The sequence below is a fragment of the Elephas maximus genome, chromosome 18 (assembly GCF_024166365.1).
Source record: "Elephas maximus indicus isolate mEleMax1 chromosome 18, mEleMax1 primary haplotype, whole genome shotgun sequence".
Classification (NCBI taxonomy): Eukaryota; Metazoa; Chordata; class Mammalia; order Proboscidea; family Elephantidae; genus Elephas; species Elephas maximus.
In genome coordinates, this window is record NC_064836.1 from 50,884,402 (window position 1) to 50,911,113 (window position 26,712).

Here is a 26,712-nt window from a genome sequence, read left to right on the forward strand (position 1 = left end):
TGTCTCTCCAGTCCATAAGCAATTCTCAATTTCTGTCATATATACACAGCAGGGTTCTTTCAAGGGAATGAAACTTTCTGACTGCCACCTGAATATGTATAAAAAAATAAGTCTACTTCTTATTGAAAAGTAATACACATCTAACCTCTAGATATAATTTAACAATTTAATCATTGGTCAACAAATCCTTCTCCTGCTAATTTCAAATGAGTTCATTTGGTATTTGTATAAATAAAGTAAACCATTAACCACTTGAGGGTTACATACACTTGAGGGCATATTCCTTACAGGATGCACTACTATTACCGAGATAGTAAAGGAGGAACCACACACATACACCTTTATGGACACAGCTTCACCAGAACTATATTTCCCAGAATTAGAAACAGTTGAAAACCAAGGCTTCCTACCAGTTGAAAGACTTCTCTTCATGAAGACAAATTTCAAATATCCTACGCTATTTTTCTTTTACAAAGACTTATTATATTCAATGTATTTAAAAACAACAAAGGAGGAGACTAAATCAATTCCATTGAAAAGATTTAAAAGAAAACATCTCCAAAGCAGAAGCAAAATAGTTCAACAACTATGTGTAAATCCCCATTTAGGCTGACATAACAGCTAGGATAGGAAATCCAGAAAATTCAAACAGTGTACTGTGCTCGTTGAGAAAGCTAGAGATATTCCCTCAGTAAAGCCTGTGGTATGGATTCTTTTTTTGTTACCTTTCTGAAGACAAATGATCTCATTCTGCCACTCCCCCGCCAAAAGCAGAAAGCCCATTTTACTTACTAGCTACCTCCAGCGACGCGTTGTGGCTCACAGCCTCTCCGAGGTAATTCCTTGCCACGCAGACGTACACGCCTTCATCGGGCCTACTTTTTCGCCCATGTACTATACGTAGGAAAAATAAAGATCCACTTGGCAGCAACATTCGGTGAGAACGAGGGTCATCTTTGTCTGTCTCCACTCTCTCGCCCCCTTTGTACCATTCAATAGTGGGTGTGGGGCGTCCTTCAGCTTTACAGTTCAAAGTTGCAGGTTCTCCTTTTGAGACAATTAAATCTGAAGGGTGTTCAACAATACGAGGTGGAAAATCTTCCTGACGAAGACGGGAGCCTGCAAAAGTATGGACAAAATATCTTCGTATATCGCTTAAGTACAGTTAAGTCTTATTTCAAAAACATAGGCTTTACCCCTATTTAAACATCACAAAAATAACTATCCTTTATACTAACTAAATATCTCTACTAACAAAATCTTTCTACTAACTAAAGCTTGCTACTAATAAAACTATTGGTGTCCACCTCAGCTTTTCCCGTTGATGTCGAATAGATCCCTAGTCATGGCAACTTTCGTGTTACAGGATAGAACTGTTTCATAGTGTTTTCTTGCCTATAATCTTTAAGGAAATAGATAGCCAGGACTTTCTTCTTCATTGCTGGATGGGTTCAACTGCCAACCTTTAGGTTAGTAAAGCAAAAAACCAAACCACACCCATTGCCGTCCAGTGGATTCCGACTCATTGCTTGAGCCACTTGGGGACCTCCCACCTTCAATACACCTTCAAGTTCCTGACTCCCTTTGACTCCCTCACCCTTAGAAAGTTATCTTCAATTTTGCCTGTATAATTTCTAACTGCTCTTCAAACACCTTGTCTGCAAACACTTTAAAAACTCATTACACTGTTTATACCATGAGTTTCCCTGTTTTTATGGAGGAATGTATTAGAGAACTCTTGAATACCTTCCTGAGTATTACAAGTAATGACATGTAATCTCATTGTTAACTGAATCAAATAAACTCTTTAAGAAAACATAGGCTGTATTCTAATGAATATTTATATTCAAACATATAATGAAACAAACAAAAAAACCCATTGCTGTCAAGTCGATTCCAACTCATAGTGACCCTACAAGACAGGGTAGAACTGCCCCACAGGTTTCCAAGGAGCAGCTGATGGATTTGAACGCCAACCTTTCGTTCAGCAGCCTAGCTCTTAAGCACTGTGCCACCAGGGCTCCATACAATGAAACTGGCATTTATATACACCTTTACATCTTTACAAATAATAAAAATATATGAAGATATATGCGGTCTTAGTTTATTAATAAATTAGTTGCTTGTAATTACATATTCACATTTTATTAGACTTAAAAATGAAATATTAAAATAATTAAATTTAAATAATTAAATGGAAGAGGATACTGGGTAAGGGAATGCATTCTGAATTAATAAATGAAGCCCTGAGGGTATGTGCCATTTAAATATTTCATGCGCTGGTACCTTATTTTTTCTAATGAGATTATAATCTCAAAAACAGAGATCGTGCTTCATAATTTTTAATATTCCTAGCTTACTGTCGCTATGTTTAGAGAAAATATATATATTTCTCAAAGACTTCTCAGATTCAACAGCCTAAAGCTTAACTTCTGAATCAACCCCCCAGACTTATTCTCATCTAGTGTTCCAATCTCAGTGACTACTTCCTGGTGGGAACCTATCTTCCTTGGTACCTCCCTTTCCTTCCCCTAGTTCTGTAAATCTTAATTCCTCTCCAGATATTTTCAAATCAATCTATTCATCTCTATCTCTACAGCCAGCTACCATCCCAGCTCAAATTCCCTTCACTTCAGACCAGGACTTTAGGAAAGCCTCTTAAATAGTTTCACTTCAAAGTAGCCAGATAATGATACTGGCTTTGAAATGCAAATACTATATAGGTACTCCTCTACTTCAGGGGCTTTTAAAATAAACTCACTGCTCTTAAGATAAAGTCCTTAACAAGGGCTTACAAGAGCCAGCCTGTTCAACTTCCTACCCACGTCTCTCTACTCTTCCTTCTCCACTCTTTGCTCTCTTCACCCCAACTGCTTGTCACTTCTACAAACTTGCTGTGCTTCATCCCACCACGAAGCTTATGTCTGGGCTTGAAATAATCTTCTAGTTAACATCCGATCTTCTCACAAATCTCTGCCCTCCTGATCTCTATAACAAAACTAAAGGCCCATTTTATAAACCAGAATAGCACTATATAGCTATCTTTGGTAGAAATTATCAGAATCATAATTTTACATTTACTTATGTGATGCTTTGAATATAGTCTGCTTTTCCCAGTACTCAGTAAGATTTGTGGGTCTCTTTTTTTGTTGTTGTTGCAGATGAAAGTTTACAATGCAAATTACTTTCTCATTCAAAAACTTGTACACAAGTTTTTTTGTGACATTGGTTGCAATTCCTTAATGTGTCAGCACTCTTCCCCTTTCTCTTTCCATCCTGGGTTCTCTATGTCCATTCTTCCCATTTTTCCTGTCCCTTCCTGCCTTCCCATCTTTACTTTGGGGTAAGTGTTGCCCACTTGGTCTCCTATACTTGATTGAACTAAGAAGCAGGTCATTGTTTTATAGGCCTGTATAATCTTTGGCTGAAAGGTGGACTTCAGGAATGGCTTCACTTCTGTTAGCAGGGCATCCAGGGTATTCCTCTAGTCTCTGTCAGACCAGTAAGTCTGTTTTTTTGTTTTTGTGCGTGTGTGTGTGTGTCAATTTGAATTTTGTTCTACGTTTTTCTCCCGCTCTATCTGGGATACTCTGTTGTGATCCCTATCACAGTGTCAGGGGCGGCAGCCGGGCACCATCTAGTTCTACTGGGATCAGGCTGGTACAGGCTGTGGTTCATGTGGTCCATTATACCATTGGACTAATATTTTCCTCATGTCTTTAGTTTTTTGTTTTTTTTCATTCTCCTTTGCTCCAAATGTGATGGGACCAATAGATGTATTTTAGATGGCTACTCCCAAGCTTCTTAGACCCTGGACGTTACTTACCAAAGTAGGATATAAAACATTTTCTTTATGAACTGTTATGCCAATTGACCTAGATGTTCTCCAAGACCATGCTCCCCAGCCCTCAGCCCCAGTAACTCGATCCCTCAAGGTGTTTAGATGTTTCTAGGAAGCTTCTATGGTTTTGCCTTGGTCAAGTTGTGCTGACTTCCCTTATACTGTGTGCTGTCTATCCCTTCACCAAAGTTGACACTTGTCTACTATCTAGTTAGTGATTTCCCCTCCCCATCCACCCTCTCCCTCTTAACCATCAAAGATTTTTTTTTTCCTTTGTGTAAACCTTGTCTTGCATTTTACATAATAGTGGTATGGGTCTCTTTTTGCTTACTGTTTCTTCCCTTGTTTCTGGCAGAATGCTGAGCACACTGCACGCACTAAATAAAAATGTATTGAATAAGCGAAAGAATAAATGAAGTGCTGACAAGAGAGACCTATCGAAACAAAATGATCTGAAGCTTAAGAATAATGCATTCTACAAAGACACTTTAAAATATTTTATTTTTTATTTGTAATCAATATGCAGAGTATTCAACCTCTACTAGACTCTAAGCCCTGAATGGGACTTGTGGTGTCTTAACTTGTAACAACTGAAATTTTTATATTTTTTCTTAGTAAAATGGATGTTATAGTTGTTGTTAGTTGCCATCAAGTCAAATCCAACTCATAGTGACCTCATGTGTGTAGACTAGAACTGTTCCATAGGGTTTTCAAGGCTGTAAACTTTCAGTAGCAGATCGCCAGGCCTGTCTTTTGAGGTACCTCTGGGTAGGTTCAAACCGCCAACTTTTTGACTAATAGTTGAGTGCTTAACTGTACCACCTAGCTGCCTATAGTAAAATGCATAAATGAACTAAAATATCAATCATTTTCTTATATTCATCATGATATATACATGTATATACATATAATCTGAGCTGTAGAAAAGTAGCTTTAGTTAGCATACAGCATGCTAAACATTCTTGATATGAAACTAGACTCTAAAAGACATGGAAATAAACTAGCAACTGAGGAAAAAAGTAACTTGGAAATGCATATACTCTCACTAACACTATAGTGAACTCAAATGAAATTTAAATTGCTCATAACTGCCAGTACAGTAAAACTTCAAAAAATAAAGGAGTATATTACTGGCCTATACTTAAGCTGTAATTATGAAAGGTGGATGCTAATGAGGGTCAACTGCTGAGGCAATTTATATTTAATTACAGCAAGTTTTATTTTAAATTCTGAAACTTCATTCCAGGTAGGATATAAGGTTGCATAAATTGCTATAAGAACACAGGGAAAGGGTGCCTAAAAGTACCTGAGGAAGTCAGAAAAGGCATCCCTCAAAACTTGAAACTTGAGATGAGACTTAAAGAAATGAGGGAGGAAGAAAAGAAAGGAGATGGTTTTGCCCAGAGACATAGCTGTAGGAGTGTATGGTACATAGTGGGGCCAGAAGGTAGATTAGTATGGTATGTGTTATAAGGTGCACATCAGAGACTGGGAAGCATGTACCTGAAGGAGTTAAGGACATAATGTGATGCATTTTTGCACCCAGACAAATTTCTGAAATCGAATTGAAGGAAAGGGAAACCGTTTAAAGATTTTAAGTAAAAGATCAGCATGACCAGGTCTGTTTTTAAAGAGCTCACAATTCACAGTATGAAACCAGATTGAAACAGGTCAAACTAACAGGGCGTCCGTGCGAACACTTTTGCACTCTTCAAGTAATAAATTCTGAGAACCTGAACTTGTACATTGGCAGACAGAAGAGAAAATGGAGCAAAGAATCTTAGAGCTACGCAGTCATAAAATCAACACTATCTACTTACTGGCTAGATGTGCTCGAATGACGGAAATGAAATGCACAGAATAAAGGGAGATTCCAAGTTTCTGGTCTGAGCAATGAATGAAGGGTGGTTTCTATGAAGGTAGAACAAAAGAGTGGAATTTGGTGAGAGTAGGTGGGCAGAGATAACGATCTATTCAGTATGAGGCATGGAGGTTTGGGATACTTGTACAATATCCAAATGGAAATGACAAGTTGCCAACTGAATTTCCAGATTTGATGTCCGAAATGAAACCTCAGCAAGAACCATAGATTAGGCTAGCGCTGGCAAATGAAACCATGGGAAAGAATAAAACTGTCTAGGGAAAGTGCGTAGAGGAAGTAACGGCCAATTACAGAACCTGGAGATCACCCAGGCTCCACTAAAGTATGGTGGAGCTCAGGACTTTTTCTGTCCTAACCTGCAATCCCATATACCTGGACCACAGCCAGAATGACTTTCCGGACTGGAGAACTCAGGCCCCAGTTTTCACACAATGTTTGCACAGCAGCATTTAGTAAAAAAAAAAAAAAAAAAGTTTAAGCAATAAAAATGCTCTCTGTAGTAGGCTAAATTTTGAAAAATGTTCTGTGGAGCACTCTTTACTCAGATTCTTAGTGCTGGTATTGTTAAAAAAAAAAAAAGTTGCAGTTATCAACGTCTTTAATCTTGCTAACGTGCATTATGATATGCCAAAAGAGGGGTATAATACACAGCACCCACCAAATGTATTTGGCCATTGAACTCTTTTTGTTCTTCTGTTTTTGAAGGACATGTCACTGAACTTTGCTTCTGAAGAGCACACTGAGAGAAAATATGCTCTACTAAGCATGTAATAATCAAAGAAGATGATAGTGTTAGCAAAAGTTATTCGACTGTAGAGCCAATATGTTGAGAAATCATAAAGAAACCATAGAAATCTTTTATTTCACATAATGTACAACCCTCAGGAAAGGGACTTTCCAATTCTCAGGTGATATTATAATGCGTGATTGATTAACCTCCAATAATAATATTCATAAATGGCAACCATCCACTCTATAAAAGCTATAATACATTTTTCTGTCATCAAATCTCAGCAGGGGAAAATGAGTGGAAAAGAAAACTAATATTAATTATCCATCATCTCCTTTAATCACAACAACATCTTTATGAGGTGGGTGTTATTATATCTGGTGTCCATACGGAGCAACTGAGACTCTCGGCTGTCACTTAGCTGGGAGGTGGTAGTGCTGAGACTTAATCCATGTCAAATTCAAAACCCTTGCTCTTTCTAACTACTTCACAAATTCTGAGATTAATTACTTAGAATCCATAGGGAAACAGGCTTTGTCCATCCTTGATTCCAATGCTGATGATCTCCGTTGTTCTTTCCTTGTACACAGAATATCTAAGTGTGAACCATACGATGGTGGCATGGCAGTTTAGCACTCAGCTGCTAACCGAAAGGTCGGCTGTTCAAACTCACCAGCCCCTCCGTGGGAGAATGATGTGCTAATAATCTGCTTCGGTAAAGATTAAAAAAAACAACTAAACCTACTATCGTCAAGTTAATTCTGACTCATAGAGACCCCATAGACAGAGCAGAACTGCCCCATAGAGTTTCCAAGGAGCACCTGGTGGATTCGAACTGCCAACCTTTTGGTTAGCAGCTGTAGCACTTAACCACTACACCACCAGGGTTTCCTCCATAAAGATTACAGCCTTCAAAATCCTATGGGGCAGTTCTTCTCTGTTCTATAGGATCATTAAGAGTCGGAATTCACTGGACAGTGCACAACAACAACAAAGCCTATGGAGTGTAGTTCTACTGTGCAATACACGGAGTCGCCACGATTCAGAATGGACTAGATGGCAACTGGTACTGGTACTGTTAAATTCAGTAAAGACCTTTAATATAGAAAGGGCTCAATAGATGTGTGATCAATAAATGGAGGTATAAAGTGTTCTTTGCACTGTGTCGTCTTCTCTAAATATGAGTTTGCATTTCTATATTCTTACATTATCAGTTTTTAATATTCTGAGAACCTCAATTCCTATGGAACTGTTTATATAATTAAAATTTAATAGCACTGGTTCCTAAACTATTCCCAGCACACTTTAGGGGAAAGTCACCTAATTTTCAGCAATAACTGTGACTCACCTTCTCAAAGGAGAAGTTTGGGAGTTACACCAAAAACAAATAGGGAAGGAGACACATGAATCTCAGGAGTGTGTAGATGGAAGATCCCTAGTGGCACATATTAGTGATTGCAATCTTCCTCCCCAGAAGGGTCGTCCACTTCACTCAACACAAAACCTCTAACATTCTTGAGTGATTGCTCATAAAGAGCCTTATCTACTCGACCATAAATTCTATGACTTCTTATAAGCCACCTAACAACTACCACTCTAATAATACTAATTTGGGAATATTTTATGTAGTAAGATTTATGTTACACTTGGCAAAACAAACTTCCAGCTTCAAGCACAGTCTGCACGTTTTTGTTGTCAGTTGCTGTCGAGTCGATTCAACTCTTGTCCCTGGGTGGTGCAAATGGGTAAGCGCTTGACTACCAGCTGAAACACTGGTGGTTCAAACCACGCAGAGGTGCCTTGGAAGACAGGCCTGGTGATCTGCTGCCTTGAAAACCCTATGGAGTTGTTCTACTCTGCACACTTAGGGTCCCTCTGATTATACTCTGCACAGGGAACTTAAAAATTACAGAGAAGAGAAGGTAAAAGAGGAAACGGATAGATGGGGTCAGGCTTTCAAAATGGGACTAGGATGATAATATCAGCTGTCTTCTGCAAGAATCATGGTAGAACCTTGAGAATATAACACAACTGACTTCAGGCAAGACCAGTACCAGGGAAAAGGTCAGAGCAGAATTCCTTCAACAACTGCTTGGTTGGAAGATAAAATATAAACACAAGTGACTAAAATATCTAAATATTTATATAACCACAGCTGGAAAAAGATATACACATAAGTGCTAAGTATTTCTAGGAAATATATCAAAGTCACATGAGATTTATGATGATGAAATCAAACTCCTAGCTGTATGTAAACCATTTTTACCCCCTGAAGGAATACAACACAAGAAATACAAAAGCAAACCACTGACCTTAACAGGCTGAAGTCTACCAAAGGAAACAGAAATATTAACAAGGATAATACTGAGCAATGAGAGTTATAAAAGGGCAGGAAGTAGCAGAAGAAACTGGATTCAAGAAGGAAGGAATAGCATGAGAAAAAATAAATAAACAAACAAAAAAGCCATGAACTAATCTAGCATCTGGGGGGAAGTAGTTAAAAATAGAGACTGCATTCAAACTGTCTGGGTTCAAGTCTAGACTCTGCTACTTGTTAGCAGTGTGACCTTGGATAAATTGTTATTATTCTTTAATGTTAGTGCCTTCATCTGTAAAATGAGGACCTAGTAATACCCATATTTTATAGGTTAGTATAATCCCTAATACATACAATAATGTTACATGAAGCCATGGGCTGAAACATTAACCTAGTATTTTGGAAGTTGACATAAGCAATACTGTTTAACTTTATGATCCTCTTTTTCACCCTCTCCTGAGATTACACTATGACTCATTAATTTATAGAGAATTCAGCTACTTTTTTTCCTAGCTTTGTAAGAAAAGCTGCAAAGTAAACCAGTCCCTACTTTTAGGTGAGAGTTCAACTCAAAAAAAATTTTTTTTTTCATTTACACAGTTCTTGGAAGGCTCTGGCACAATTTCAGCAAAACACCTTTCAAAAGGGTAGAAAAACAAAATAGAATAAAACTACAGTACTTAATACAGCCAACAAATACTTATTGTTTTACTGAGAATGGTCAGAAGTTGACTATATCCAAAGCCATCTACAATAAAGCATGTTTGTTCCTTACGGAGAATATTCCATATATCTCCACCGATTAAATGTATTACTTTCAAAACTGAAAAGACATTTGCTGTTTTTAGGTGCCATCCAGTCAGTTCCAAGTCATAGTGACCCCATGTACAAACGAACAAAATGCTGCCCAGTCCTGTGCCATCCTTACAATCGTTGCTGTTTGAGCCCATTGTTGTAGCCACTGTAGCAATCCATCTGGGACTTCAAAAGACACACTTAGTGGTTTTAAAACATTACTGAGTAAATGGTAGTCTTCATTTTCCCGCTCATTAACCCCCAAAAAGCCAAACCCACTGTCATCGAGTCGATTTCGACTCATAGCAACCCCATAGAAGAGAGTAGAACTGCCCCACAGGGTTCCCAAGGAGCACCTGGTAGATTCGAACTGCCAACTTTTGGTTAACAGCCAAACTCTTAACCACTATGCAATACTATCAACAGCCAGAGTATGGATTAAGTTTGTAATTGTTCAATATAACATTTCAAGTCTGTTACCTGCAGATACACTAAGGCTATCAAACACCACAAATAATCCTTTCATTTATTAATGCTTATCGTGATGGACTAAAACATTTAAGGCTGAAGATATAATGGCTGATTTCAGCAGCCAGGACAATTGGACCTTTGCAATTTTCACTCACAAAGGATTTTGGAACATCAATATTTTGAATTGTGAAACACAGTCTTTGGGAGGTCCCGTGCATTTTATTATTAATAGGAAAATATAATCATAAACTTGGATTTCCTAAATATCAGGACAAATTACATGGAATATCATAATCAATGTGAATATGCAATTCATTTTCTTTATAATATGGAAAAACTACATGGTTATAGATTTGAGCCAATACAGAACATGTATATTGAGGGGACTTCCCTATTGAAATGGCAACTCAAAAATACTCATAACTGCACATACACACACACACACAAACCTCATCTGTCCTGAATTTAAATTTCCTTGAAGAGAATCTATACTGGACAAATCATCTTATTTTTGTGTTTAAAATCATGTTTTTAAGTCATAAGTTAAAAGTATGTAAAAACACATACAGATAAATTTTTCATCAAAAGGTCTTTAAAAATCAATATTCAAAGTAGTATTTATCTTTTTTTTCTCTAAAGAGATGCATTAGATTTTCATAGAAGCCATATATTATAAGTTGCCAAGGCAGTAACTTAAAGTACTAAAAAATAAAGCTTTCAACTTTGCTTCTTGAATTAGGTAGTCATACTTGAGCCATATTTAAAGAGCCCTTATTCTAGGTGAGTTATTAATGTCTGCTAGCTAGAGTACGGAATTGCAATTTTAAGGATAATTGTCTAAGGACAATTATACTTTTGGAAAACAAAATGTTTAAAATAACCTTTTAAAGGATTACTGATAAATCCCTGTAGGAATGCAGCCAACTCCACTAATTTTAAATAGTATGTCAGTACTTCTGACATGAGCTGAGAATTTCTGAAGAAACTCTTTTACACATTAGGACACTAATTGTCATCTGTCCCTCAGCGTATCTTTCCCATGTCTTATTTTCAGTTTTTAGAATCTAATGGACACCCTAATAAAAGATGCTGAGAAGCAGGTCCTAAACTTGACACAATGCGGAGACTTAAAAGATCTTCCAAATATTAACTTAAAATCTACTCAAGAATGTTTCTTTTCTAACATGGCATTAAATAATTCATCATTCCAAAGCAAAGCTATGTGTGGTTAACCTAATGGGGAAAATCACCATACATAAAATATTAACATTTGCAATTTTCATGCGAAAAGGTAAGAATCCAAAAAGGTCTTCTATTAATACTGAAATCATTTTAATTATGGATAAGAGAATGTATTTATCATTACTATATACAGATATCATTTTGTATTTTATTTTAATGCAGCTTTAAAAGTGAAATACACTACTTTTAGTCATTATTCTGTGAGTCATTTCTTAATTTTGAAGGGAAAGAGTCATAAAATCAGTTTTGTTTAGAAAATATTTATAACATCCTGAAATACTTGTATATAATTAAACAATAGGTAGACCATAGACCACGAAATATTTCTATACCCCAGTGCCTAGAACAGTACCTAGAACTCAGTAAGTTCTCAAGGAACATTTGTTGAATGAATCATCATGGATAATGGAAGAAGAAAATGATGGAAGAACCCGTGTATTTACGGATAGTGTAGGGCAAGGTATAGACAGATATAGATGCTTGGAGGAAGGCAGAGAAAGTAAGCGAAATCCTTACTCCTGCTTCTGGAAAATATAAATCCAAAGTGGAAAGGAACCCTGAGGTCACAGTCTCCCCGAAAGCATTTTCTTGGCATACCAAGCGCTGTGCAGGGGATACAAGGCTTTTGGGGCCAGTCAAGGTAGGGAGCTATCTTAAATGTATCCTAAGGACACTGAAACCTGTACACAGTATCATGTATAGTGATAACACAAGGAGTAACAACTACACAAGCTGTACAATTTTAGTTAAGATAGACTGAGAAGAAAGACATTAGAGGGAGAAAGAAACCTGGGGGGCGGGAAATGATCTAAAACCTGAAAGGAATCTTTAACACTGATTTCTTACAGATTATTGAAGGATAGCTTTCGTTTCCTTTTTTAAATGTTCTGTAGTTTCTGACTAGGCTGTATTTTTCTGGTATTATTTTCATAATAAAATATTTTTCCTAGAAGTTGTGAAAGCCAACATTCTTTAAAATATGTAGAAAATAAAATCCAAGTTTTGCAAAATCTTTAGCATTCAGTCATTCAATCAATAAATATGTACTGAATGTCCACGCTATGCCACCTTTGTACTAGGAATAAAAATAAAATTAATTGAAAGAGCAAATAGAATCTTTTTTTTTTAAAGTTATTAAAGATGCAAAGTGAATATAAATGACACTGTATGTGTTTAAACAATGTACTATATATGCATTTATATAATTCTTAACCAAAAATAAACTTTTGGTGTGGGCACATGGAAACAACCATTAAAACAGAAAGAGAAGTACATGTTAAATAGTATGCAAAACTGCACGTAACGTATTTCAAATCAATGGAAGCAAACATTTCAGACCAAAACTGAGCTTTCCTGGGAAGATGAAAAGTCTGTTGGAATTAATTAGAGGCCACAAACCCTGAGGCTCCAAGCTGCTGGTCATGCCCTGCGTGATCACAGGGAGTTAAAAGGCTGGATATGGATTTAAACCGATTAACAGGTATCAATTGCCTCTTCTCTTTAGGAAGCAAATAGACCTAATTATTTCACTTACCTTTCGTGCCATTCCAAGCTAATTCCTGGGCTATGCTGACCAAAGAAAAATCAATGTTTTCAACTTTATTTTTCACTTTAGATTTCATTATTTTTTGTTTGTTTTCATCTCTTAATCACTTTTTTTTACTGTACTTTAGAGGAAGCTTTACAGAGCAAACTGGTTACTCATTAAACAATTAATATACATATTTCTTTTGGACATTGGTTGCCAACCCGAGCACATACCAACACTTCCCCTTCTCGACCTTAGGCTCCCCATTACCAGATTTTCTGTCCCCTCCTGCCATATTGCCCTTGCCCCTGGCCTGGTGTGTCCATTTAGTCTCGTTTTGTTTTATGGACCTGTCTAATCTCTGGCTGAAGGGTGAACCTCAGGAATGACTTCATTACTAAGCTATAAGGGTGTCCAGGGGCCATACCCTTGGGGTTTGTCCAGGCTCTGGCAGACCAGTAAGTCTGGTCTCTTTTTTTGTGTGTGTGTGAGTTAGAATTTTGTTCTACATTTTTCTCTAGCTCTGTCCAGGACCTTCTATTATGATCCCTGTCAGAGCAGTTGGTGGTGGTAGCCAGGCATCATCTTAGTGGTGCTGGACTCAGTTTGGTGGAGGCTGTGGTACTTGTGGATTTTGTCGTATTTTAACGTTTCTGAAACCCTCTTCTTCATAATAAATTGAACTCAAATAACATTATCAAAATATACTTATATTTCTTCTTATTTAGCCTGCAAATAACTGTCAGAATAACTCAATATATTGAGAATTTCTCTAGCTTTCTGGTAACACTGAAACAGGAAGTAAGATAGGGGATAAGGTAAAAGGTTTTTTTTTAACTTGTTTTGTTACTAAATTTAGGAATGTTCTGACGTAAGTTAGTCTTCAAAAAGTAATAGTAATTTTCTTTTAAAATTGGTATACCCTCTCCTCACTAATCAACATGATTATGTTCCAAAAACCAGGCCATTATGTGAAATCGGTGTTATGTGAAAACGGAGGATGACCACATCAGATCAAAAAATAGAAGATACATCATTCATAACTTCCAAATTCCATCATTACATAATTGCCAAACCACTGAGAATCATGACCCAGCCAAGCTGACATATAACCTTAACCATCAAAGCCAGCATGACTCTCACCTCACACCTCAACATTCATACTGTTCATTACCACCAGGCGTACATCATTAATGGACAAAACAGTCGGATAGTAGATTTTTTACTATTGTCATAAATGCAAAATGTCAAATAATGAGACAGTAAGTGAGAACAAGGTATAATTCACTTACAAGATGTACGTCTAAAGCTGTGTTTAGATATATTCAGATGCGTATATAGATTCATGAAAATAAATCCTCCAGAAATTTAAGGCAGAGCCATTCCTAATTGTAATCACAACTATCCACTCAATAGAGAATTTTAAATTTAAAATATCAAACATAAATGAAAGCAGTATTTCTTAATGTGTGATCCATGGATCACCTACTTCAGAAAGGCTGGGATGAGGTTAAAAATGTAAATAACTAGTCCCTGAGCTGTTCAATCATAACCTCTGGGTATGAGGATCTGTAACTGGTACTTTACAAGCATAAAATGTGAACTTAGTGCACACTTAAGTTGAGGAGGAGGCATTGGTGGTTCAGTGGTAGAATTCTCACCTTCCATGCCAGAGACCCAGATCTGATTCCAGGCTAATGCACCTTGAAAGCAGCCAATGAAAATTCTATGGTTCACAATGGTCTAATCCCTTTGTACATCGGATTGCCATGTGTTAGCAGCCAACTAAATGGTAGCTCACAACAAAACAATTTGTGAAACAATGAACTAGAGTTTGAACCTACTGTGATACGCATGTCTCATATAACTGAGTATTATGAAATGGTACCATCTTTAATATACTTACTAGTCTTATCCATAATAATAATAATATCCATTGCTATTGAGTAGATTCTGACTCTTCGCTACCTTACAGAACAGAGCAGAAGTGCCCCATATGGTTTTAAAGGAGCGCCTGGTGGATTCAAACAGCTGACCTTTTGGTTAGTAAACGTAGCTCTTAACCATTACACCACCAGGGTTTCCAATAATAGCAAACAGTTATACTGTGTTTAATACGCTCCAAGTGCTTTTCTAAGTGCTCAAAATATATGAACTCATTTAATCCTCAAAAACTCCTGCAGTGTTATTATTAGCCCCATTTTATAGATGAGAAAATTGAGGGACAGCAAAGTTAAGTATTTGAACTGATTTAACACAGTACATTTATGATAGATCTGGGCCACAGACTCTGGTATTTTGACTCCACAGTCTACATTGTTAATAATGACTCTAAACTATATCTCTACTTAAGTATTAAGAGAACTATAACACAGCCATGTATTAAAAACACAACAAAATAAATATGACTGACGTATACCTGTAAGGCTATGCTCTTCAAAGAGAATAAGAATTACCATATTATTCATACACACTCCCAAAACGAAATGACTGAGTCAGGAAATGGAGAGAAAATTTCAAGTTTTATTCCAGGAGCAGAAAGTGTAACACACACATACAACTTAAACTTGTGCGCCAACTTTACTCAACTGAAAAATTAACTGATGCTGTAAACAAGCACTTCTGAAATAAACAGGAAAAAATAAAAATTACACTTGCTGATTTTAAAAGTAATGCATTACTTTCATAAATAAAAAGTAGTTCAAATAATGTATGTTCACTATGAAAAGTACAGAAAGAATAGAATACATAGTAAAATACATATAATTCCATGTGCTTTCAGAAAGAAATGACTATTATTTTAGTTATCTTTCTTTCCAGTATTATTCAACCAATTTTTATATTATGAAATATTCTATTTTTTATTTTCGCTTACTATAAATATATTGCCCTTTTACTAAGGACTTATTAGAAATATTTTTAAATAGCTTAATAATATAACACCTCACACGTGTTATAATTTGCTGTTTTCTCATGTGAGAAGTTTATTTAAAAACAATAGGATTATCAAGATCTAAAGTTTCGCACCATTGTGTATACCTTTATCCACAAATTATTTCTATAATATATTATCTTAGTTATGGAATGGGGGAGCCAACATGTTTGAAATATTTCAGGGGTTGATAAATATTTTCAAAAATATACTGCCTAACATCTCCTGTCTGGAGGGGAGATAGGAGGGTAGAGAGGGTTAGAAACTGGCAAAACCGTCAAGAAAGGAGAGACTGGAAAGAGGGAGAGGGCTAACTCAGGGCGAGAGTAAGTGGGAGTATGGAGTAAGGTGTATGTAAGCTTATATGTAACAGACTGACTTGATTTGTAAACTTTCACTTAAAGGACAATAAAAATTATTTAAAAAAAAATATATATATACTGCCTAAAGGTTTCTTTAAAAACGTTCCAATAATTGCAAAAAACATTTTGACACCTTGTTAAATATGCTAAATCCCACTTTTTTTTATCTGTAACTCTGAATGTTATAACACTTTGATTTCAATATTGCCCTTCTAAAACACTACCGCTGCTTTAAAATGTTAACAATTCTTTAATGTACAGATTCTGAAATCTGGTATAGATGTGCTACCAAATATCTGCTATTTACTTGATACCATTGCCCTAGGAATATTGTCTTTTAAAATATGATTGTTTGTATCTTCAGTTTTGGATCACTTTGATCAATTACCTCCCTCTCTAAGCCCCATTTTCATTTTGTATTATACCACTTAAGAGATTTTTTTTTAAATTGAAACTTATATTTAAAAAAAATAATTCTCAAAACAACTCTAAATTCTGGTCTCAGATGCTGGAAAATCTTCAAGTTTTAATCCTTATTTATCCATTAGCCAAACAACTGAATGGTTTAAACACATAATTTGGAAACATAAAATAATTCCAAAATTGCATGTTTAGAGAGCCAGACACACAGAGCAGCATTTTAGGACCAGCTCCCAAGAAATGCCTTCCAACAGGCACTCTCACTTTGAAAACAGTTATTTGAACACAACCTCCAAATAAAAGTACATGGAAGACCCATATATTTTTATTTTACTGACTGGAGAGGTAGAACAAAATTAACTGGTTCTCTTTTAAATATAGGAACCATCTCCTAGGGTGATAAACTTGTCCTGGTTCACTCAGGACCTCCCCAGCTTTAGCATTGAAAGTCCACGTCCCAGGAACCCTCTTAATCCCCCAAAAATCAGGACGTTGGCTGCCCTATCTGCTAAAAAAATCAGAAAACTAAGAACAGTAATCATCCAAAAAATCCATCAAGATAACCGATACCAAAATCACTAATAAATGAAACTATAAGCATATACTTAAATTGTTCTAAGATACCAACTTTTTTAAGATGAACAATGCATTACCTTCTAAAATACAGTGAATAAATATCATAAAAGGAAAAGAAACTATCAGAAGCTTTTGGTTGACTTATTAACCAAGTAAGAAAATAGCATACCAAAAGTCAACGTGCATGAAGGAAAGGAATTGCCAGATTTGGTGTTATGTAGGAGCCCTGCTGGCACAGTGGTTCAGAGCTCAGTCGCTAACCAAGAGGTCAGCTGTTCGAATACACCAGCCACTCCTTGGAAACCTATCGGACAGCTCTACTCTGTCTTACAGAGGTGCAATGAGTCGAAATCCACTGGACGGCAGCAGGTTTGGTTTTTGGTTTGATGTTAACATAATTTTAATACAAGTACAGAAGAGTCTATCCAACATGAAAATACAGATGGAAAGGCAAGGCAAAGAGAAAAAACTATAGCAAATTCTCTACTTGTTTGTTTTCTTTCTGTGGTTTAATTCTAAAACCACAAGAATGATGATAAGCGGCAAAGGTACAGGAAGAAAATAATCTGAAGCAATGCATGCCAGTAAACAGCTTCAATTCAACAAGTATTTAACTGAGTAACTACTATAACTACTGACTGCAGATGGAAGCTAAAAATGACAACAGTTAAAGGACTTGCAAAGGAGCCCTGGTGGCACACAAGAGTTAAGCTGTCTGCTGCTAACCAAAAGGTTGGTGGTTCACACCTAGCAGTTTTGAGGTAGAAAGAGCTGGCAATTTGCTTCTGTAAAGATTACACCCAAGAAAACCCTATGGGGCTGTTCTGCTCTGTCGTGCGGCGTCAACTATGAGTCAGAAATCAACTGGATGGCACCTAACAACAACAAAGGACTTGCAAGAAGTACTACAGTACAAAGGGAAGAAAGATAATGAATCAGCTACAAAGCTGTACTGAAGATTTATTAACAAGTGTTTATATACTTTCACCAACTTTGTCATCAGCCAGAGAGATGTAAGTATCTGAAAACCTCCCTATAATGCTGTGTTAAAAAAAAAAAAAAAAAAAAAACTCTGTCAATCAAGTATTTGATGTTCCCTACCTAAGAAAGCAAGCAAGCAACAAAGAGCTCAAACCTAACAACGACTGTGAGGATGATTCATGACCGGGCAGTGTTTCATTCTGTTGTGCATAGGGTCACTACGAGTCGGAACCAACTCCATGGCGCCTAACAACAACAACAAACATAAGAAAGGAAAGGTGCACTGGCAGGGCAGTGGCTTTTGTTGTTGTTGTTATTGCTTGTGTTTTACATAAGACAACATTTTAGTAAAGGTAAATTCCTGTATCATCTGGTTTACTTAATTATTTTCAACTAACTTTGACCTGATTCCTAACTGAAGGTAGCTTTCAGACAGAAAAACTACAACCAAGGACTAGTAGTCAGAAATGGGGGGAAAAAATTGCAAGAGTCAAAAATGAGCTAGATACGTCTCCAACAATTGTCTAATCAGAAGTGTAAACTAAAAAAACCTAACCCCTTGCCCTCACGCCAATTCTGAGTCATAGCGACCCTACAGGACAGAGTAGAACTGCCCCATAGACTTTCCAAGGAGTGCCACGTGGATTCGAACTGCCAGCCTTTTCCAATCAGAAATGTAGTGCTCTTAAAAAGAATTATCTTTAAGGACCTATCGTCATGGATTGAATTGTGTCCCCAAAAATATGTGTCAACTTGGCTAGGCCACTATTCTCAGTACTGTGTGATTGTCCACCATTTTGTCATCTGATGTAATTTTCCAGTGTGTTGTCAATCCTACCTCTACGATGTTAATGCGACAGAATAAGAGGCAGTTATATCAGTGAGGCAGGACTCAATCTACAAGATTAGGTTGTGTCTTAAATCAATCTCTTTTGAGATATAAAAGACAGAAGAGAGATGGGGACCTCATATCACCAAGAAACAAGAGTGAGAATAGTATGTTCTTTGAACTGGGGGTCCCTGCACTGAGAAGCTCCTTAACCAGGGAAGATTGATGACAAGAGCCTTCCCCCAGAACCCACAGAGAGAGAAAAAGCCTTCCCCTGGAGCTGGCACCGTGAATTCAGACTTACAGCCTCCTAGACTATGAGACAATAAATTTCTCTTTGTTAAAGCCATCCACTTGTGGTATTTCTGTTATAGCAACCCTAGATAACTCAGACAGCTGCCAATGCAAACAGGGGTGTGTGTGTACATGTATGCATGCATATACATATATATAATATATATTACATATATACTAAATACATAACAATTATTTTAGATTTATAAAAGGAGAAAAGTAAGAGAATAAATAACGATAAAAAAAATACTTCAGGAATTTTATTTTTACTGGCTTTTCCCTTCACAAATTTTCACTTGGGAAACTACAAGCAAATAATTATTGCCAGTGCTTTGTCTGTTTTACTTTACCCTAACCATTGCAAGGCACCTTCACTATGTTTACATGCATAGTGAAGTGAAGGTTAAATCAATTTACAGAAGTCCTATTTCCCTTCATAATAGTTTTGAATTCTTATGCACAAAACACTATCTTAACTGCATTCTACAGAAAGTCCTTTCTCTCTGAGTTACTACCACCATACACATATACAATGTGTTTTGGCCTTTAAGATTAGAGATGTACGTCCATTTTTGCAAAGCTGACACCCAAAGAAGAGTGAAAACATCCTACAGAACTTTGAAAAGACAGGGAAAACAACAACATTTTATGGTGCATAATATGAACAGCAAATACCCAAGATGACCCTACCACCTTTTATAATCCACAGAGTTGTTATTCAGTTTGACTTAGCTCTACAGAGTTAGTTCTATGCAGTACTTTTAAGAATAAAAGCAAATGGTGCTTTCTCAAAAATTCTCAAAAGGACACATTTTTTAAAATAATTATTTAATTAATCTTCAATGTCAGAATAAGAATAGTTAAAATGCATTTATGTTACAACTGCATTACTTGTCTTAATTCTCTGAATCCTTACAACATTCTGAAGAAGGTACCATTGTTATCCCTATTTTATAGATGAGGAAACTGAGGCATAGGAATTACAAAATGTGTCCAAGGTTGCACAGCTACTAAATAATGGAACAAAGATTTAGACCCCTACAGTTAGCTACAGAAGCTGAGCACTTAACTACTGAGCTATACTGTAAAGAATTACAAATATAAAAGAATTTACCCTGTAGAAGAATATACTGCATAGTCACAGGGATTTTTTTTTAACCTTCAAATTTAGTGAAAGGAAAACATTAAATTTCCTTACATTAAGAAAAATATATTTTGGGTATAAAAATATACTTTGATTCCACATGGCAGCTGAGAAGAGAGAAGGCATGGAATACCTGGGCTTTTCTTACAGGCCCATAAATTTCTGTATCTCCACCCCCAGTTAGTGGGTCATAAAATGGGGTTTATATAGCATGCTAAAGCTGAAATAAGAAGAGATAAATTTGTCAAACCTCACATTTCCCAAACAAAGCAAAACTAATCACCTGAGTGAAATGATTTAAAGCGACAACAAATTATCCCCTCTAGCCAGAATTAGGACCTTGTTCTCCTGAATGCCATAAATATGAAGTTAAGAGTAAAACCTTTTGTAAGAGAGACATAGAGGAGGTGTTCTCAACCTGTTTATAACATGCTTCAAGATGTCTGAATTTTGGAAAATGGGTGCAAATTTCTCTGGTACACACAAAGAGATATAAAAACTACATAGTCTTAAAGAGGGCCTACTCCTTGGAAACTCTATGAGGCAGTTCTGCTCTGTCCTATAGGGTTGCTATGAGTCAGAATTGACTCGATGGCACTGGGTTTGGTTTTTATTGATCAGAAGAAATGTAGGGACAATTTTTTTTTTTTTCATATTCTAAAGTGAAATCTCAGAGGGTTAAGTATGTGTACAATATCCCCTAAATAATTTGTAGAAAGCTGAGAATCAAACTCCAAGTCATGGACTCCAGAGCCTACCGTCCTTCTATGGCGTTGCCATGCAACGCTGCTTCTCTGCCTTCTCAGTTTAAACCTTTTCACACCTGCTGTTCACTTGATGCTAGACTCAGCAGAGGCTGAGTGAGATAACACCTGTTATTATTAGTCCCTTTTCTGAGCAGAAAGTTCAAGTTGTTTTCTGCTAAGAAACATTTTAGCAGACATTAATATTATTAAAAAGAAACAGCAACACTGGGCATTTATTGAGCACTTAGTGTCCTGCAGACGTTGTACTGGAATTATGTACATTGGATCTCCTGATACCTTATATATGCTGGTTGCTATGGGTCAAAATTCAACTGGAAGGCAGCTAACATGAACAACAGCAGCATGCTGCTGATGGGGGTAGGTATAAAGGACTAATCCTATCCTTCAAAAACTTACAATGTAGGCGTTAAAGACTCAGAAAGATCAGAGTTTTCAAGTCAGTGGGGGTCTACACATGTTGAAAAGCTCAAAGTCTAAAAATCATGTGATGAAGTACCAAAAGCAAAATCTATAGAATAAATGCCCAAGGAGAAAAAAGAACCAAAAGGTTAAGTGAAGAAGACAGACCACTTTCACAGAGAAGATGAGGTTTTGGTTGGACAAGGAGGCTTGGATATGATTTGGTGGGTCAGAAGTTCCTAGTTCCTGAAATCATCTGCCAAGTTTTGAGTTTATGAGCATATCTGCATTTTTCTAGAGGGAAGATCCATCCACAGAAAAGATCACCAGATTCTTCAACAGAGATATTAATTAAAAAAGAAAAAAAAATGAGATAAGCAGAAATGAGTTAGACGGATATTTCAAATGGGGTGAAGATGGGAGGAACAGAGAATAACGCAGTAACAAGAAGCCCAGCATGGTTTGTATGAAGGGTTCCGTCTAAGACTACTAGAAAATATGAGTTGAAATGCAAGCTTTGGCCAAATGGTACAGACCCAAAAGTGTGTGAAAAAGCCTTTTGGCTTCTAGCCTATTAGCAACAAGGAAGTTTGCAAAAGTTATTGAGAAGGAAAATAATGTGATGAAAGTGTTGTTTAGGAACATTAAACTTGCAGAGCTAGGCAGGATGAAGAGCAGTGAACTACCGGTACTTGATACTGGAGACCTGATAACATAACCACCATCACAATACAGGTGTGAGGCAACAAAGGTACTGAAAAGGAAATGAAAAATTCAAGAAGCATTATGTGGGAAGAATGGACAAAACTCAGTTCAACAACTCAGAGGTTTAGAATCTAGGAGGCTGAGAAGAAAACCTGCTTGGGGCATTTTTTTAATTTTAAACTTGTGTTTGGCTTAGAAAAGACAACTGATGCTGTCAATTTCAGTTTTTTCATACATTAAATGTGGGACCTGAACTACGATACCTGTGTGGTCCCTCTAAAAGTAAATTTATTTAAAAAAAAAAACAACTGGAAGCTCAAAAAGTAATATTTAAAAAAAGGGGTAGCGTGGACTTTCTAGCTCATTCCCTTAAGTTCACTGTTTCAAGAATTACATGTTTCAAGTTATAATTCATATTTATACTATATAATTTTCCATGACAATATATTCGAGAAATTTAGACAAATGCTATCAAACTAACAATTACATTTAAGATTTAATGCTGAATTTCATGCACATTATATATAGAAACTCTTCTGATGAGATGCACAACAGCCTGGAATAATGTACCAATATGAGGACAAATCCTGGAGGATGTTTGAGCCACTTAGTTTCATTCCGCAGATCATCTTTAAACCTATTTTATAAAGTGATAAAATATCGAGGCCACTCCTATTCCTTTGAGCATAGTAAGAAATGTTCTTTTAGAAAAGTTCTTTAGTGGGAAAATCCCATGTAAATCAAGAGTCTTCGGATGATTACCAGTCCAAGCACAAGCCCAAGGCTTCTAAGTAATTTATCTCCTTTTAAGCATGTTTATTCATTTCAGAGAAAGAACAAAAGAATAAAGGATGCAATCTTTAATAGGAAGGATTTTTAAAATGACAGCTACTTTGTAGAGAAAATGCCCACTGCTACTCTCTAAAAGCAATATTTAATAATGCCAACTTGGAAAAATAATTCTCAATACCATAAAAATTACAATGGGACAAAATTTCATTATTCTTACATTCTAATCGAGTTGTCTAAGCGAATTGTCTGCAATGATGAAAATGTTCTCTATGCACTCTGAGTAGCCACCAGCCACGTGAAACTTTTGAGCACTTGCAACTGAACATTATTTTATTTAATTATTTTAAACAGTCACATCTACTGATGTCTACTGTGTTCGTCACCACAGTTCTAATCTACTGACAAGTAAACAATAAATGCAAAGAGGGAAATCAAAACCTATATGAGTGTCTCTTAAACACTGGTATACACCACAAAGAATATCATAATTTATACCTACGGATCTTAACTGCTGGAGTAATTCACATATCGGGGACCCCCCACTCCTGATCCACTACATCAAATCTCTTAATAATCTATTTTTAACAAGCACCAGAAGTAATTCTGATGCATATTTAAGTGTGAGAACCCCTGATCTATTTCTGCTACTATTACAAAGTAGAGTCACTGCTTTGTTCTAATCGGAAATATAAATCTGTACTGTTTAACTACCAAGTTCAAATATTAAAACATTTTGTTAATATAAATAACATTGGCACCTCCTAACATATTTTAGAGATCTTCACCTCTTTAGAAACAACTGCAGAATGAATTATTTCATATTCCAAAGAAACACTAAAAAAAAATCCATTGCCATTGAGTCAATACCTACTCACAGCAACCTTATAAGACAGAGTTGAACTGCCCCACAGGGTTTCCAAGGAGCAACTGGTAGACTTGAACTGCAGACCTTCTGGTTAGCAGCCAAGCTCTTAACCACTTCATTGCCAGGGCCCTATATATATGTGTGTGTGTGTGTGTGTGTGTGTGTATATATATGTATATGTGTATATATATATGATGTTGGATGAACAGAACTATATATATGTATATATCTCTAGGTTTGTTGTACATTTTTGAATTTTTTTTTTAATTTTAAAAAGTTAATCCATTGCATCAATATAAAAACTTTTCTCCAAAAAAACAAATAGAAAGTATTTCAAGATTATACAAAATGATTCCTTCACCTCACAAGAATATATAGATAACTGTTCTCTCATTGGGGTGCAACTGAATGCTAGCTAAATAAATTTTTCAAAAAGGAAGAGAAAAACGTATCAATTTTCTCAAACCTGCTGAAGCAGCATAAAACAATTCTTTTGTGGTATACCTGTTCTTAATCTTTCAAAGATGACTACATCACTAATTTGCAAATCACTTTGTGCCTAGAATAGTGATCATATGTATTTTACTGTTTCATCTATGAAGCTATGTGTGAGGGGAATAATCAATATCATAAATTAAACACAACTTACTTTTAAAGTTCTATTACAAAAATATGGAAAGATCTTCCCAAAGATTTGCGATATCAGTTGAGAGGCCATGTGATTTATTTTGAAGACAAAACACTTTGATATGCCAACTGCATGAGAACCTTGGCGAGTACTAGCAAAATACACAGATGGGAGTCACACGAGTCATTCAATGGAAGGCTGTTACTTATGGTGCATGCATAAGTAAATTTTTAAATAAAACATATTTTAAAATGAAAAGATAAACTCTTTAAACTTAAAAAAATTTAAGTTAGTGTCATAGACTGAATTATGTCTCCCCCCAAAACGTGTGTATGAGTTTGGCTGGGCCATGATTCCCAGTGTTGTGTGGTTGTCCTCCATTTTGTGATTGCAATCTTATGTTAAAGAGGATTAGGGTGGGATTGTAACACCCTTACTAAGGTCACATCCGTGATCTAACGTGAAGGGAATTTCTCTGGGGTGTAGCCTGTTCCACCTTTTACCTTACAAGAGATAACCAGAAGCAAGCAGAGAGTTGGGGACCTCGCACCACCAAGAAAGCAGTGCTGGGAGCAGAGCTCGTAGCTCATCCTTTGGACCCGGGTTCCTGAGTGGAGAAGCTCTTAGTCCAGGGGAAGATTTATGAAAAGGCCGACAGAGACAGAAAGCCTTCCCCTGGAGCTGATGCCCTGAATTTGGACTTTTAGCCTACTTTACTGTGAAGAAATAAACTTCTCTTTGTTAAAGCCACCCACTTGTGATATTTCTGTTATAGCAGCACTAGATAACTAAGGCAGTAAAAAGAAACTAAAGAATCTCAATTAGCCAAACTTCCACATCCCCCTTTCTTAGGAACTATTTCTATCTCAATTCAACAAACCTATCTTTTTATATTATCTGAGGTGGAACACATCTTTCTTGTCCAACAAATGTTTCATTCACAATAAATTTTAGTTTACGTTTCATTATTGATAAGGTCTATAAGGTTAAATTTTACTATAGGCAGAACTAAGTGCCAGAATTGTATACATTTTATCTTAATGACATTCTTATTTTAAATCTTTGTAGATGAAGAAAGGAATGGCTAGGTACTTGTCTGAGGTTTAATTTTTAGTAAATTACTTAGGTCTGTGTGACCCTACCTCATATGAATTTTGTAAAAGTGCCCAAGAATGGGTTCCAAATTCATATCTGCATCAACCATGGTCCTGTGAACTAAACTATCATTTCACACACTTTTCCTAAAATATAAATAGTTGTGATTAATAAAATATAAATTTTCTTTAGTGCACTCCTAGAAGCTTTGTTCTTCGAATCCATTAAAAAAAAAAAAAACACCGCTGTCAAGTCAATTTCAACTCATAACGACCCCATAGGACAGAGGAGAACTGCCACACAGGGTTTCCAAGGAGCGGCTGGTGGATTCCAACTGCCGATCTTTTGGTTAGCAGTGGTAGCTCTCAACCACTGCACTACCAGGGCTCTCACAGGGTTTCCAAAGCTGTAAATCTTTAGGGAAGCAGACCACCACATCTTTCTCCTCAGAGCAGTTGGTGGGTTCGAACCGCTGAACTTTCCCTTAGCAGCCAAGTGCTTAAACTGCTATTTCACCAGGGCAAAATATTAGAATGAGGCTCCTACAGTCTTAAAGGATAGATGAGAACGCTACAAAGCACAGTTGTACAAGTCTATAAACAGAAAGAATACCTAACTTACATTTCCTTCTCCTGGTAATATTTTGAATCACACGTAGTTTATATTACTAATTACTTGGCACAGAATGTCGGAAATATGATAGCCAAGTAAGGTTGACCACAACATATTTTATCCTGACTCTAGATCACGGTATTTGAAAATGCCTATAACCAGAGTAGAATCAAATCTTCCTGGACGCCCTCAGTCAATCCACTTGGGAAGCACAGTATCAGTTCAGTATGTATGTTCACTGGTTCGTGTGTTACACTCAAACAGCAGCCTATTGTTATGTGTCTGGCAGCTTCATATGTGGATATTTCAAGGCCTCCCATTTTCTGAAGTTTGTCTTTCAAAAAAACCCAGAAGCCAGACATACGAAAATGGTTATTTTATATAAAAATCATGTGGGCACAATTAAACTTAGTCTTCCACTGCACATAAATTAAAACACACAACACAACAATAAAAATACCTGAAGTATTTGGTGTCTGCCGATGGAGTTAAATCACTACTATTA

General features: G+C 36.4%; 1 protein-coding gene across 1 annotated transcript in view; it reads right to left on the reverse strand.

The window, feature by feature from the left end:
* Positions 1-26,712, reverse strand: part of ROBO1 (roundabout guidance receptor 1) — a 1,245,354-nt gene that overhangs the window by 355,795 nt on the left and 862,847 nt on the right. The window contains exon 4 of the mRNA XM_049858153.1: positions 793-1,119. Coding sequence (XP_049714110.1) covers positions 793-1,119 — 327 coding nt within the window. The remainder of the gene's footprint in view (positions 1-792; positions 1,120-26,712) is intronic.